This window comes from Podarcis cretensis (assembly GCF_951804945.1).
Source record: "Podarcis cretensis genome assembly, chromosome: 13".
NCBI lineage: Eukaryota > Metazoa > Chordata > Lepidosauria > Squamata > Lacertidae > Podarcis > Podarcis cretensis.
Window position 1 is genome coordinate 54,644,889 of NC_137182.1, and position 16,284 is coordinate 54,661,172.

Sequence of the window (16,284 nt, forward strand, 5' to 3'; positions counted from 1 at the left end):
TGAGCCATGCCTTGGGAGTTTCAACCTCTCCAGACTTGGGTTTTGGCTGATGGCCGAAGAATGGATGCTTTTGAATTCTGGTGCTGGAGGAGACTCTTGAGAGTCCCATGGACTGCAAGAAGATCCAACCTCTCCATTCTGAAGGAAATCAGCCCTGAGTGCTCACTGGAAGGACAGATCCTGAAGCTGAGGCTCCAAGACTTTGGCCGCCTCATGAGAAGAGAAGACTCCCTGGAAAAGATGTTGGGAAAGATGGAGGGCCCAAGGAGAAGGGGACGACGGAGGACGAGATGGTGGGACAGTGTTCTTGAAGGGACCAGCATGAGTTTGACCAAGCTGCGGGGGGCAGTGGAGGACAGGAGTGCCTGGCGTTCTCTGGTCCAGGGGGTCACGAAGAGGCGGACACGACTAAACGACTCAACAACAACAACAAAAGGTAAACGCAGTAGTGATGTATAGAAGTGAGAACTGGACCATAAAGAAGGCTGATCGCTGAAGAATGGATGCTTTTGAATTCTTGTGCTGGAGGAGACTCTGGAGAGTCCCATGGACTGCAAGAAGATCAAACTCTCCATTCTGAAGGAAATCAGCCCTGAGTGCTCACTGGAAGGACAGATCCTGAAGCTGAGGCTCCAAGACTTTGGCCACCTCATGAGAAGAGAAGACTCCCTGGAAAAGACCCTGATGTTGGGAAAGATGGAGGGCGCAAGGAGAAGGGGACGACGGAGGACGAGATGGTGGGATAGTGTTCTCGAAGGGACCAGCATGAGTTTGACCAAACTGCGGGAGGCAGTGGAAGACAGAAGTGCCTGGCGTGCTCTGGTCCAGGGGGTCACAAAGAGGCGGACACGACTAAACGACTCAACAACAACAGGTACACAATGGTCAGTTCTCTGGCCCCAACATTGCCCTGGCCACCCCTGGGTCTCCAAGTCTTTCCCCCAAAGAATTCTGGGAACTGTAGTTCACCCCACCTAGCACCCCTAACAAACTTGGTTATGCTGCGAACCCTTAAACCTGAGGTCCTCAGCTAAAAGGCGGTATACAAATATAATTAATAATATGTAATAGTTTCCACAGGATTCTGGACTACAATTCCCGACAGCCCCTGCCAGCGCAGGTGTGCTGGTTCCCAGGGGCTGACGGGAGTTGTAGTCCGAAAGGCCCTTGGATGGCAAGCGGGCTGAGGGAAGCCGGCTTCTGGAATACTAGATATTGTCTCCGTATGTGGGATTGTTACGCTCCTGTCGCATTTATATTTATATTTTTGTTTTCTTTTAGGGGCCCCCGTTCTCCAGACGCTGATGGACTACAGCTCCCGTCGGCCTCAGCGGGAAGCCGCGAGGGATGACGGGAGTCGTAGTCCGACAGCGCCGCCGCCTCAGGATTTACGGCAGCGGCGACGTGTAAAGAAAGCGACGCTGGTCGGAATCCGCAATTCCTCCGCGAGGAACCGTTTATGCCAGGACTGAGGCAGAAATGCCCGGATGCTGAGGCGTGCGTCGTGACGTCGCTGGGCAAGGAGAGGTGACGCGGCCTTGCCCCGCCCCGCCCTCCTCCGTCGGCGTGGCCCCGCCCCGACGCCGGCTGATGACGCCTTTGGGCGGCGCCGGCAGCCGCGGCGGCTCCTGAGGGAAGGAGGCGGCGGCGGCGGCGGCGGCGCTGGGAGGCGAGGCGTGAGAGAGAGGCCTCTGCCGCGTCCCGCGCCTCTCTCCCCGCTGCGGGACAAGGTGAGGCGCCCCGGCGCGCGCTGAGGGCCCGGCTCCCGTCCCTGGGCCTCCCCGGCCTCCCTCACCGCCAGACCCTCCTCCCCTCGCCCCCCAACCCTCCTTTCCCGTCGTCCTCTGCGGCTGCCCCACACCTCGCCCAGGTTAACCCACCCGCTTATCTCCCCGGCCACGCCCCCTCCCCTCCCCCTCTTTGTATTGGGCTCCCCCCCCCACCAACGCTCCCCAGCCACGCCCCCTCCCCACCCCCCACCCCGAGGGGGTCTCCTGGGGACTCTGGTTGCAGCACCTACATTCCCTGGCAATCAGGAGGTCCCTGCCAGACTCGCCCCCTTCTTAAAGGGCTGAGGGAGGTCAGGGGGCAGGACTGGGCAGGGGGTGGGGGGTGGCAGGGCAACTTGGCCTGTTTGTGTCTGGAGAAGAAATATTATATATATATGTATGTGTGTGTGTGTATATATATATATATGGGACGCGGGTGGCGCTGTGGGTTAAACCACAGAGCCTGGGACTTGCCGATCAGAAGGTCGGCGGTTCGAATCCCCGCAATGACGGGGTGAGCTCCTGTTGCTCGTTCCCTGCTCCTGCCAACCTAGCAGTTCGAAAGCACGTCAAAGTGCAAGTAGATCAATAGGTACCACTCCGGCGGGAAGGTAAACAACGTTTCCATGCGCTGCTCTGGTTCGCCAGAAGCGGCTTAGTCCTGCTGGCTGCATGACCTGGAAGCTGTACGCCGGCTCCCTCGACCAATAAAGCGAGATGAGCGCCGCAACCCCAGAGTCGGCCACGACTGGACCTAATGGTCAGGGGTTCCTTTACCTCTCTCTCTCTCGCTCACTATATATATATATATACACATATATACAGTGGTGCCCCGCAAGACGAACGCCTCGCAAGACGAAAAACCCACTAGACGAAAGGGTTTTCCATTTTGGAGGCGCTTCGCAAAACGAATTTCCTATGGGCTTGCTTCGCAAGACAAAAATGTCTTGCGAGTTCCTGCGGGGTTTTTTTCCCTCCCCCCCCCCTTTTTCTAAGCCGCTTATCTGCTTATCCGATAAGCCGCTAATAGCGCTAATCTGCTAAGCCATCAATGGGCTTGCTTCGCAAGACGAAAAAACCGCTAGACGAAGAGACTTGCGGAACGGATTAATTTCGTCTTGCGAGGCACCACTGTGTGTATATATATCTGCTTGCTGCTCGGTGAAGGGGAAGAGGGCATGGTGGGGCAGTGGTTAGAGCACCTGCTCTGCACGCATTGCAGGGGGTTGGGCTGGATGACCCTGGGGGTCCCTTCCAAGTCTACCATTCTGTGGTTCCATGCAGGAGGTTCTGGGTTCAGCCACCAGCGGCGTCTCCAGGCAAGAGGAGGAAGGACCCTCCGGGAGGAGAGGACTGTGTTGATGGCAGGAGGGCTACTGCTTCGGCTCCATAGTTGAAGGCCGCGATGCTTCTGAATGCTGTTTCTGGAAACTACTTTAGGGGAGAAGGCCGCCACTGCACTTGCGTACTGCTTACGGGTTTCTCATCTGCTCAGCTGCTGTGAGGGTGATCCAGCAGGCGTTTCTTCCGTTCTTAGGAAACTGAGAGTTCCTGTGTGTTGTTGTGCCAAAGTGCACACTTCTGGAGGGAAAGGGAATTGGCTCGGGGGTAGTGCAGGTCCAGAAGGTCCCAGGTTTGGTCTCCAGCAGCGTCTTGAGGTAAGGCTGGGAGAGGCTCCTGCCTGAAATGATGGAATGTCACTGCTGCCAGTCAGAGTACTGAGCTGGATGAAGCCCCCCCAAAGGTCTGAGTTGGGCACTTTACTACCTTCTAGTTGGGACCACAATGGGACAGCAGGTCCTTTGCATTCAGAAAACTTGGTGTCTTAAGCATCTGCAGGTAAAAGACTCTCAGGTGGCCGGATGTCTCCGCCAGAGCAAGGCACTGTCAGTCAGAGTAAATGGCAAGACGGTACGATTTGGTTTCCTCTCTGCTTTGCACTTTGCCCTCCCTGCCTTATTCCCATATTGAAAGCCACTATAGGAGAGAGAGAGAGATGGAGTTACACTCTCCTATACAGTGGTACCTCGGGTTAAGTACTTAATTCGTTCCGGAGGTCCGTACTTAACCTGAAACTGTTCTTTACCTGAAGCACCACTTTAGCTAATGGGGCCTCCTGCTGCTGCCGCCGCGCCACCGGAGCACGATTTCTGTTCTCATCCTGAAGCAAAGTTCTTAACCTGAAGCACTATTTCTGGGTTAGCGGAGTCTGTAACCTGAAATGTATGTAACCACCGTACTGGCTTTTGCAGAAAACTGAGGGTTTGACACTAACCTCAGTTTCCCGAGTTACACTTCACTCGGCAAACTGAGGTTTGTGTCAAACCCTCGGTTTTCTACGATGTCCTCTTGAACCTGCATTCTTCTACCCCCTTTGCATGGCATAAGAAGCACCTGCTAAATCAGGCCAAAGAGGACCATATCTAGTCCAGCATCCTCATAGCAGCTAACCAGATGCCTGTGGGAAACCCAAAACAAGGACCCGAACATCAGAGCACACTCTCCTCCAATGGTTTGCAGCAGCTGGTATTCAGAAGGAGACAGGGCAGAGGCATCATGGCTACTAGTCATCCATAACCCTTTCCACCTCCATCAATTTGTCCAATCCTCTTTGAAAGCCATCTAGGTTTGTGACCCATCAACGCCTCCTGCGGGAGCAAGTGCCATAGTTTAAGTATGTGCTACGTGAAGAAGTCCTTTCTCTTATCTGTCCTGTAACTAAGTGAATAATGAGGTAGTGGCCCCCTTGCCTGGGGGGGGGGGAGGTTGGCGTTCATTGAGCCGGGAAGCCCATACAACTTTTGCTGCTAGCTCCTGCGCATTCAGATATTTCAGGAGTTTTCCAGCCCTGGTTTAGGGACTGTCTTGTTCAGCTCCCTCTTTGGCAGCGGAGTCTTCTGTCACGAGATGTGACACCCACACTGAGTGAAGCCAGCCAGGTATAATGAGAAAGCACTCCAGTTGGCAGGGGAATGCCAGGCCATCTCAGGTGTGTGGAAAGCTTTTCTCCTAATCTGCCTGAAACATGCGAGCCAGGAATCAGTATTGGGAACTGTGTGCCTACCCCCACTTGAGATGCAGAAGAAGAAAAATGGAGGAACAAATTCCCAAACGCTGGCTTAAACTGGAGTCACATGTTACAGATAGCTTTGTGCAAATATCTTCAGGGGCAAACGTTCTTCCTTGCTTTGAAAGGGAAGAAAAAAGGCATTGAGTTATCTGAACTTTTTGTTATTTATTTTGTTATTTTTCCGTTTTGGAGGTGCTTCGCAAAACGAATTTCCTATGGGCTTGCTTCGCAAGACGAAAATGTCTTGCGAGTTCCTGCGGGTTTTTTTTCCTCCCCCCCCCCCCTTTTTCTAAGCGGCTAAGCCGCTTAACAGCTGATCCGCTAAGCCGCTTAACAGCTGATCCGCTAAGCCGCTTAACAGCTGATCCGCTAAGCCGCTTAACAGCTGATCCGCTAAGCCCCTAAGCCGCTAATAGCGCTAATCCGCTAATGGGCTTGCTTTGCAAGACGAAAAAACCGCAAGACGAAGAGACTCGCGGAATGGATTCTTTTCGTCTTGCGAGGCACCACTGTACAAACTTTTTCTCTCAGGAGCTCAAGGTAGCATGCATTGTTCTCCCCATCCCTGCTGGATCACTGCAATAACCTTGTGAGGGAGGTTAGGCCGAGAGGCAACCACTTCCTCAAAGTCACCCTGTGAGAGCTTCATGGCTGAGTGGGAATTCGAACCCTGGTCCTTCCCAGCTCCTAGTCTTGACACTCTTGACAACAGCACCACACTGGCCCTCAAAACGTAACTGCCAGTGTACACCGAGGATGGGATTCGAACCCATGCTCGCAGAGCCCAGCCCACTGCCTTAACCACTCAGCCACCACCCGTGCAGGAAGGGTAGTCTAGGAGGTACGCAGTCCAGCTTCCGACGTGCTTTGGTGTTTGTGGTTTTTCTTAAACGCATTAAAGCACTGTCTAGTCTTCATGGATGCAAAGATATTTGGAAAGGTTGCTTGAAGGCAAGCGGGAAGGGCCAGGCAGGAACTGGGTCTTACGTCCACCTAAGTGTTTCTGCGTTCTGTACAATGTCTCCTGTCTGTGCCTGACGCTAGTCATGCACACTATGCTAAACAAGCAGCCATCTCCATAATAATAATAATAATTTATTATTTGTACCCCACCCATCTGGCTGGGTTTCCCCAGCTACTGGGCGGCTTCCACAAATACCAAAAATACACCAATATGTCATACATTAAAAACTTCCCTGAAGAGGGCTGCCTTAAGATGTCTTCTGAATGTCAGGTAGTTGTTTATCTCTTTGACATGAGATGGGAGGGCGTTGCACAGGGTGGGCGCCACTACCGAGAAGGCCCTCTGCCTGGTTCCCTGTAGCTTTGCTTCTCACAATGAGGGGACCGCCAGAAGGCCCTCGGTGCTAGACCTCAGTGTCTGGGCTGAATGATGGGGGTAGAGACGCTCCTTTAGGTATACTGGTATCTCCATCTCTGGTTTTCACAATTCAGAAGCCTCTCCTACTCTTCTCCCATGACCCTAACGCAGCTCTTCCTTTCTTTCTTTCTCTCTCTCTCTCTCCCCCCGCAGCCGCGTCGGCACCATGAAGGAAATGTTTCAAGACGAGAAGTATTGGGGGGGCCCGTCCCCCAGCCTCCGCGACCCCACGGTGCACCGGGACAAGCTGTGCCGCTCCTCCCAAGAGTGGGGTGAGCCGGAGCGCAAGCACGGCGGCTGCTTCGAGGGGAACCGGCGCCTGGCCTACGCGAAGAAGCAGCCTCTGGGCTTCAGCCCCTCGTCCTCGGCCAGTGAGGAGGAAGAAGGGCGGTGGGACCTCCCCTGCATGTCCGGCTGGGAGGTGGCCGGCGTGGGCCCCTCCCACCCAGCCCAGAGCAAAGCCGGCAGGGCGAAGGTCCCCCGGAGCGGGGGCCGGGCCTGGCCCTTTGACGTGGCCGCGGGGGCCGGCTCCCGGAGGCGCCCGCAGCTTCTGGGGGCGCCAAGGTCGCGCTGCTTCCGCCGCCAGCGCCGGCGTGCCCTGCGGGCCTTCCGCATGCTCCTCTACGCCAAGAGCTCCTCCCTGGCTTTCCACTGGAAGCTGTGGGGCAAGATGGCCTCCAGGGGGCGCCGGCGGGGAGGGGGAGCAGCGGGGGCAAAGCGGGCCCAGTCGTCCCTGTCCCTCTCGCCCGGCTCGCAGCCCGACGACGACCACCTCCCGCTCTACAAGAAGAGCTGCCCCTTGCGGGAGGAGAACTGCCGGGGTGGGGCTAAGCGCAGGCCCCGCCCCGCCCGCTTCAAGCCCCGCCCTCCCGAGCCCCACCTGGACTACGACTTGGACGGGGCTTTCCCTGCGTCGTCGTCGTCCTCGCCCCCTCCGGCCTCTTCTCGCCTCAGCCTGCTGGGGGCCCTGATGGACGACGCCTCGCCCTACCCTCAGTACGTGGAGCTGCAGAGGGTCAGCTTCGACAAAGACCCCGGAGCCGCCGAGCTGGAGGAGGAAGCCGCCGGCCTGCTCAAGTACCCTGGCGGAGGGGCCCATGCCTCCCCCAGGACTAGAAAGGGCGGAGAGGCAGAGCACAGCCTGGATGGAGACGGAGGTAAAGCTCACGTTTAACCGCTGCCCTTTGACCCCTCCTGGTGTTTGTGGTGGCTGGCTAATAGCTAGCGCTGTGTGGATTATGTGTAGCGTGCTGCGTTTCTTGTTTATTCGTGTATTTATTTGGCACGTCGGCACCCCGCTCCTCGGCCAAAAAAGGCTCCCAGAGCAGTTTGCGCACAATCGGAACGAGACCCTAACTGCAGGCTTAGACTCTTAACAAAAACACACAACTACGCAGCACACAAGGAAAGAGGGGCAGGGAGGGAAGAGGAAAATAAACTTTCCAAACAGTTCTTCCAATAATAATAATAATAATAATAATAATTTATTATTTGTACCCCGCCCATCTGGCTGGGTCTCCCCAGCCACTCTGGGCGGCTTCCAACAAAGATGAAAAATACATTAGAATGTCACACATTGAAAACTTCCCTGAACAGGGCTGCCTTCAGATGTCTTCTAAATGTCAGGTAGTTGTTTATCTCTTTGACATCTGGTGGGAGGGTGTTCCATAGGAAGGGCACCACCACCGAGAAGGCCCTCTGTCTGGTTCCCTGTAGGTTTGCTTCTCGCAGCGAGGGAATTGCCAGAAGGCCCTCGGGGCTGGACCTCAGTGTCCGGGCAGAACGATGGGGGTGGAGACGCTCTACTGGCACAGTACAGGGGCGGGAGGTGCCGGATGGAGCTGGGAAAAGCCAATGCAAAGATCCTTCCCAGTCCCTTCTCTCCCACTGAGGCATGACTGCCGAGGGCAGACCTGGCCTGCCGCAGTTTTAAATAACTGCCTGTGGCTTTTTAAACTGGTGTGCCTTTCCACCATGTTTGTGCGCGATGTGAGCTAGCATCACGGTGAAGCTGGATGGTGCCGAGTTCAAATCCTGCCCCGGCTGCTCACTAGGTGAGCCTCTGGGAACGCCGCTTGCCCCTCTGCTCCCTGTTTCCACCAGATACCGTATTTTTTCGCACCATAAGACGCACCTAGTTTTTAGAGGAGGAAAACAAGGGAAAAAATATTCTGAATCAAATGTTGAAGAGTAAGGAGGAGGGAAGATTAGGCTAAGGGGCCACCAGTCTGTCCGCCCCTTTGGGGAAGCTGGATCTACTGGCTGCCTAGGGTCGGAGGAGGCAGGCGAGACGAAGCAACACCCTTAGGGAGCCTTGCTTCGCTGAAGAAGAAGAGTTTGGATTTGGTATCCCGCTTTATCACTACCCAAAGGAGTCTCAAAGCGGAGGAGTCTCAAAAGGAGTCTCAAAGCGGCTAACATTCTCCTTTCCCCTTCCTCCCCCACAACAAACACCCTGTGAGGTGAGTGAAGCTGAGAGACTTCAGAGAAGTGTGACTGGCCCAGAGTCACCCAGCAGCTGCATGTGGAGGAGCGGAGACGCGAACCCGGTTCCCCAGATTACGAATCTACTGCTCTTAACCACTACACCACACTGGCTCTCAGTGAAGAGGCGCTGCGCTGCTCTGCTGAACCCACCAGAGCGAGAGGGAGAGCTGCACAGCGCCTCTTGGTCTGCTGGCTTCCCAGCGAAGCAGAATGAGGGACGGAAGGGGCTCCATAAGGGCTCCCGTCCATCCCTCATCATGCATCGCTGGGAAGGCATCAGAACAAGAGGCGTTGCGCAGCGATCCCTCTCGCTGTTCTGGCTTCTGGGATAGCTGCGCAGCCTGCATTCGCTCCATAAGACGCACACACATTTCCCCTTTTTTAGGAGGGAAATAGTGCGTCTTATAGAGCGGAAAATGCGGTGTTTATAGATGCTACGGCAGAGGAGACAAGGCACATCTGTTTACGCAGTTGTTGCGAAGACCAACAGGATGCCTGTGAATGGGATGAAGGGGAGGCAGGTGGCAGTCTATTCTTTTTTTTATATAATATTTATTAAATTTTAGTTTAACAATAAAATACATAGATGATAACACAGTCTTTTCCAATATCCACATTTCATACTCATCTTTGGACTTCCTCACAACCCTTGTTCCTGCTTTCTAAACTCATAAATTTTACCAGCAAATTATTAACTTGGTTTAATTCATATAAAGGGACGCAGGTGGCGCTGTGGGTAAAAGCCTCAGCGCCTAGGGCTTGCCGATCGAAAGGTCGGCGGTTCGAATCCCTGCGGCGGGGTGCGCTCCCGCTGCTCGGTCCCAGCGCCTGCCAACCTAGCAGTTCGAAAGCACCTCCGGGTGCAAGTAGATAAATAGGGACCGCTTACCAGCGGGAAGGTAAACGGCGTTTCCGTGTGCGGCTCTGGCTCGCCAGAGCAGCGATGTCACGCTGGCCACGTGACCCGGAAGTGTCTCCGGACAGCGCTGGCCCCTGGCCTCTTAAGTGAGATGGGCGCACGGCCCCGGAGTCTGTCAAGACTGGCCCGTACGGGCAGGGGTACCTTTACCTAATTCATATAATTTTCCAATATTAATATCTCAAATTTTGGGATTTAACATACTCTTATTGAAACTTAATCATAAAATGTTACTTATCCAAAATTTATCTTTTCGTCTTCCAATTAAATTTAAATTTATATTCTTTATAACTAGTTTGTTGAATCCATGTTTTTGCTAATCTTACATCTTTCTTAACATTCATACAATTTACAATATTTTTGTAGATAGTCCTTAAATTTCTTCCAGTCTTCCTCCACCAGTTCTTCTCCCAGGTCTCGGATTCTGCCAGTCATCTCCGCCAGTTCCATATAGTCTTATCAGTTGCATCTGCCATTCTTCCAGTGTGGGTAATTCTTGAGTTTTCCAGCTTTTAGCGATGAGTATCCTTGCTGCTGTTGTAGCATACATAAAAAAGGTTCGATCCTTCTTTTGCACGCTCTGACCAACAATGCCCAAGAGAAAGGCCTCTGGTTTCTTAAGGAAGGTATACTTAAATACCTTTTTCAGTTCATTATAAATCATTTCCCAGAAAACCTTCACTCTAGGGCAAGTCCACCAGAGGTGAAAGAATGTTCCTTCAGCTTCTTTACACTTCCAACATTTATTATCAGACACATGGTATATCTTTGCAAGCTTGACTGGAGTCATGTACCACCTGTATATCATTTTCATAATGTTTTCTTTCAAGGCATTACATGCCGTAAATCTCAAACCTGTGGTCCATAACTTTTCCCAGTCAGCAAACATGATGTTGTACCCTATGTCCTGTGCCCATTTTATCATGGCTGATTTGACCGTTTCATCCTGTGTATTCCATTTTAACAGCAAATTATACATTCTTGAAAGTATCTTAGAGCTGGGTTCTAACAGTTCTGTTTCTAACTTTGATTTTTCCACCTGGAATCCTATCTTTTTGTCCAACTTAAAAACTTCTTTAATCTGAGCATAATGTAGCCAATCTCGCACTTTATCTTTTATTTTCTCCATACTCTGCAACCTCCAGTTATCTCCATCTTTTTCTATTATTTCCCAATATTTCGGCCATTTGGCCTCCATATTGAGTTTTTTCAGGGCCTTAGCCTCCATTGGTGATAACCACCTTGGGGTCTTGTTTTCCAATAAGTCTTTATATTTCAACCAGACATTAAATACTGCTTTTCTGACAACATGGTTCTTGAAATTCTTATGTATTTTAGCCTTGTCATACCACAGATATGCATGCCACCCAAACGCATTGTTGAATCCTTCCAAATCTAAAACATCAGTGTTCTCAAGAAGTAGCCAGTCTTTCAACCAGCAGAAAGCTGCTGATTCATAATACAACTTTAGGTCTGGCAGGGCAAAGCCCCCTCTTTCTTTAGCATCAGTTAATATCTTAAACTTAATTCTGGGCTTTTTGCCCTGCCAGACAAATCTTGAAATATCTCTCTGCCACCTCCCAAAACACTCCATTTTGTCCACAATCTGCAAAGTTTGAAACAAAAACAACATTTTTGGCAATACATTCATCTTAATAACAGCAATACGTCCTGTCAAAGAAAGTTTCAATCTTGACCAAACATCTAGATCCCTTTTAATTTCAGACCAACATTTTTCATAATTGTCTTTAAATAAGTTCCTGTTCTTCGCTGTTATGTTTACCCCTAGGTATCTTGCTTTTTTAACCACATTTAATTCTGTCTCTTTCTGAAACCTTTCTGATTCTGAAGAAGTCAATTTTTTTTCTAAAACCTTGGTTTTTTGCTTATTAAGTTTAAATCCCGCCACTCGACCAAACTCATAAATCAGTTGCAATACCCTTTTAGTACTAGGCTCTGGCTCCTGTAGGGTCAAAACTAGATCATCTGCAAACGCTTTCAGTTTATATTGTTTCGCTCCGACCTGGATACCTTCCACCAACCGGTCTCCTCTGATCATATTCAAGAGCACTTCTAGGACCGATATAAATAACAAAGGGGATATAGGGCAACCTTGTCGTGTTCCTTTTTCAATTCTAAACTCTTCTGTCACCACATTGTTAACTATCAGTTTTGCCTTTTGCTCTGAATAAATTGCCTCTATCCCATTGTAGAACCCCCGCCCCACTCCCATTCCTTCCAAATTTTTCTTCATAAACTTCCAGGAGATATTGTCAAAGGCCTTCTCCGCGTCTATAAATATCAAGACTGCTTTTGTATTAATGTTTGTTTGCAAGAGTTCCAAAATATCAATAATGTTCCTTGTGTTTGCAAACAAATGTCTACCTGGGAGAAAGCCTGCCTGATCCTTGTGAATTACTTCATTTAAAACTTTTTTAAATCTACTTGCTAAAATGTCTGCAAATATTTTGTAATCCACATTTAGGAGGGAGATGGGGCGGTAATTCTTAAGTTGTGTCTTTTCAGTTTCTAGTTTGGGTATCAATGTGATGAAAGCTTCTTTCCATGACTCCGGTGCCTTCTTCCCCTCCATAATTTCATTGCAAACCTCCATTAATGGATGTATCAAATAGTCTTTCAATGTCTTATAATATTTGGAGGTAAGCCCATCTGGCCCTGGAGACTTGCCCAGTTGCATATTCTGAATGGCCTCCTCAATCTCTAATTGTGTTATTTTATAATTCAGGATTGTTCTATTCCGCAGAGACAAGGTGGCAGTCTATTCTGGCCAGTTCGATGGAGAAGGGGTGTTGTTCTCCTTCCTCTTCCTTAGGCAGGTACCAGGTGGAGAGTGCTGATGACAAGCTCAGTGGTAGTGCCCCTGAACTTCCTTTCCATGGCAAAGGTTTCAGGTTCAATCTGTAGCACCTCAAATTTGGACTGGGAAAGATGGCCCCCTTCAAGGCACTGCAAGGTTTTCTCAAACTCCCGCGGTTGTTGGACTTAGTGATGTTAAATTCTCAAGAATAATCCTTTGCAGAATATTCTCGATTAATGAGAATATTAGAGAATTTTCAGTTAAAATAGGAGAATACAGTGGTGCCCCGCAAGACAAATGCCTCACAAGATGAAAAACTCGCTAGACGAAAGAGTTTTCCGTTTTTTGAGGTGCTTCGCAAGACGAATTTCCCTATGGGCTTGCTTTGCAAGACGAAACATCTTGCGAGTTCTTACGAGTTTGTTCCTTTTTCTTAAAGCCGCTAAGCTGTTAATAGCCACTAAGCTGCTAATAGCCGCTAAGCCGCTAATAGCCGTGCTTCGCAAGATGAAAAAACCGCAAGACGAAGAGACTCATGGAACGGATTAATTTCGTCTTGCGAAGCACCACTGTATTCATTTTAATGCATTGAAAATTATATAATTAGTTAACATACTTGTTCAGATGGCAACCAAAAACTGTACGGATACTTCTATTCAATGGGGCAACGCAGTGAATTCACATTCTTTGATAGGCCTAAATTTGAAATGACCATCATAATATCAATCGTACCGGCTATATAAAGGTAACGGTCCCCCTGCCCGTACGGGCCAGTCATGTCCGACTCTAGGGTTGTGCGCCCATCTCACTTAAGAGGCCGGGGGCCAGCGCTGTCCGGAGACACTTCCGGGTCATGTGGCCAGCGTGACGAAGCTGCTCTGGTGAGCCGGCACCAGCGCAGCACACGGAAACGCCGTTTACCTTCCCCGCTATAAAGCGGTACCTATTTATCTACTTGCACTTGAGGGTGCTTTCGAACTGCTAGGTGGGCAGGAGCTGGGACCGAAAGACGGGAGCTCACCCCGCCGCGGGGATTCGAACCGCCGACCATGCGATTGGCAAGCCCTAGGCGCTGAGGTTTTACCCACAGCGCCACCCGCGTCCCTGCACCGGCTATATAAAAGAGCACAAAAATTGTAGCATTGCACGGGAAACATAGTACAGTGGGCCTACTGCAAATACTTAAGTAGTTCTAAAACTGTGGTTGTAGGCCTAAATTTGAAACGACAATATTATAGCATTAAACTTGAAATATTATTACAGTAGGCTCATAGGAGGTCTAAATTTTTATTACAGCTTGACTTATTATTTACTAGTTTTTTCAATGTGGGTTGTAAAACTGGATCTTACATTAGAATTTATAGTTTGTGGAGAATATTCTCCGGAGAATTTTCTAGCAGAGAATATTCTCATTCTCGAGAATATTCTCACCTCACATCACTAGTTGGGACTACAGCTCTCATCATCCCTAGCTAGCAGGACCAGCGGTCAGGGATGATGGGAGTCGTAGTCCATACCCAAGTCTGAGAAACACTGCTCTTGAGAGCTGCTTTCCCTAGGAGTAAATCTTACTGAGCTTAGATGGATCAGTTGTCTGAGTAATAAGGCAACTTCTTCCCTATATTCTTAAGCAGCAGGTACCGTACCAGAGATCTAAGAAATCATTGCAGTTTCAGAGTTGGTGGTTAGGATCAGTGCAACTTTGAAAAGTTCGCTTCCCAGACGACAAGACCCCCTCTCACTTTTCCCAAAGGAAAAGCAGAGCAAGACATTCGGCACCAGCTTGGCTCCAGGAGTTGCCGGAAGGAGACTCCCATTTCGAATTTCTCTCTGCCATCTAAATGGCGCCCAGTTGCATCCGAACACAGTTTAAAAAAACCTGGTCTTTGATCTCAGGAACAGTCATGAGAAATTTGGTTAAGTCCTCCTCTGTTGTCTCCCAGGATAGGCAGAGGCCAATCAAATCTTAAGAGGCATCCAGTGCAGAGCAAAAAGACAAAACAACAAAAAACTATCGGAAAGTGCCCAGCATTGCCCAGGAATTCTGGGGGTGAGGGGGGGGGGAATCCTGAGATTTATAAATACAGTGGTGCCCCTCAAGACGAATGCCTCACAAGGCAGAAAACCCGCTAGACGAAAGGGTTTTCCGTTTTGGAGGTGCTTCGCAAAACGAATTTCCTATGGGCTTGCTTCGCAAGACGAAAATGTCTTGCGAGTTCCTGCGGGGGTTTTTTCCTCCCCCCCCTTCCCCCCCTTTTTCTAAGCCGCTTATCAGCTGATCCGCTAAGCCGCTAAAAGGCGCTAATAGCGCTAATCCGCTAAGCCATCAATGGGCTTGCTTCGCAAGACGAAAAAACCGCTAGACGAAGAGAATCGTGGAACGGATTCTTTTCGTCTTGCGAGGCACCACTGTAGATAATGTAATTTGTTAGTTTCTACGGCTGTGCATGGCACTTACCTGGAGAATACCTGGCCAGGATCTGTTCCCGAATCAACCAGCTTCCATTACCATGGGGGCCATAGATGAGAGGTCGCCTGACCCTCAGCACTGGACAAATGGGGGCAGTAGTTGGTTTTTCTGGCCTCCCACCCCTAGTTCTGAGGTTAGAGCTCCTCTTCCTACCAAACCAGTGCACAGCCCTATTTTGCTCTATAAAGACTCACTTTTTCCCTCCTAAAAAGTAAGGGGAAATGTGTTTGCGTCTTATGGAGCGAATGCAGGCTGCGCAGCTATCCCAGAAGCCAGAACAGCAAGAGGGATTGCTGCTTTCACTGCGCAGCGATCCCTCTTGCTGTTCTGGCTTCTGAGATTCAGAATATTTTTTTCCTTGTTTTCCTCCTCCAAAAACTAGGTGCGTCTTGTGGTCTGGTGCGTCTTATAGAGCGAAAAATACGGTAGTTTATTTTCATATTTGGTTAAAAATCAGTGCAGCCCTGAACTTTCCAGCCCACCATCTTGGTCGATGATAACCTCAGAGGTGTCAAAATCGTTTGGAATCGTCTTGGTTCAAATTGGGTTGGGGCAGTGTCCAAACACTGATGAGAACAGTCTCCCCCACCTCGTTGCTCCAAGCTTGGCGCCGATATCTCACGAGACGGGTGGAGAAACCGCTTTCCGAAATGTGTAGTAGTTTTGGGGGGGTGCTGCTATTAACGTATGTGGGTCACTGCGAGGCCTCTGAAACCCTCCCGCCTCTCTCTCGCGCTGCAGGCCCCATGGACGCCCTCCCCAACGGCTTTGCCTCCCTCACTCCCGATGGCGACCTCTGCTCCCTCCCTGGAGTCACGGACGCCACCATCCTCATCAGCAACGTCTGTAGCATCGGGGGCCACGCGGCGGAGGAGCTTTTCCAGGGGCCCCGGGACAGGCCGCTGGATCCTTCCGGGATCAGGCTCGAAGGCGACCTGGCCACCGAAGGCAGCCAAGAGAGGCCCGACGAGAAGGCAGCACAGCACAGCCCCCTGAGAGAAGAACACATCACATGTGTCCACAGTAAGGAGAGGGGGCCGAAATGCGTGGGTGGGCAAGCAGATGAAACAGTCCCTTCCTTCTCCCCCCCACATGGGATCGTCAAGGCTATTGTCCCTAGACTGTCTTGGACAGTGGTGGTTGCTTCAATCTGGCTTCAGGCCCAGCTGGAGGAGGGAAACAGCCTTGGGTGCTCTGGGGGCCGTGGGGGAGTCCTGTCTGGTTAGTTTCCTTAGGCCTCTTAGCAGCATTCGCTACCCTCGGCTATGATACGATATGATAATCTTTATTGTCATTGTCCCATACAGAACAACAAAATTGAAAATCTGCATCAGACATTCAGAAACCAACAAGCCTGCTATCCCAGCTTG

The 16,284-nt window shown here is 50.7% G+C and overlaps 1 protein-coding gene across 1 annotated transcript in view; it reads left to right on the forward strand.

The window, feature by feature from the left end:
* The first annotated feature begins 1,592 nt into the window (after window positions 1-1,592).
* The window catches only part of SENP3 (SUMO specific peptidase 3), a 38,646-nt gene continuing 23,954 nt past the window's right edge, over window positions 1,593-16,284 (forward strand). Inside the window, exons 1-3 of the mRNA XM_079951866.1 lie at window positions 1,593-1,730; window positions 6,374-7,377; window positions 15,656-15,937. Coding sequence (XP_079807992.1) covers window positions 6,387-7,377; window positions 15,656-15,937 — 1,273 coding nt within the window. The 5' untranslated portion in view covers window positions 1,593-1,730; window positions 6,374-6,386. The remainder of the gene's footprint in view (window positions 1,731-6,373; window positions 7,378-15,655; window positions 15,938-16,284) is intronic.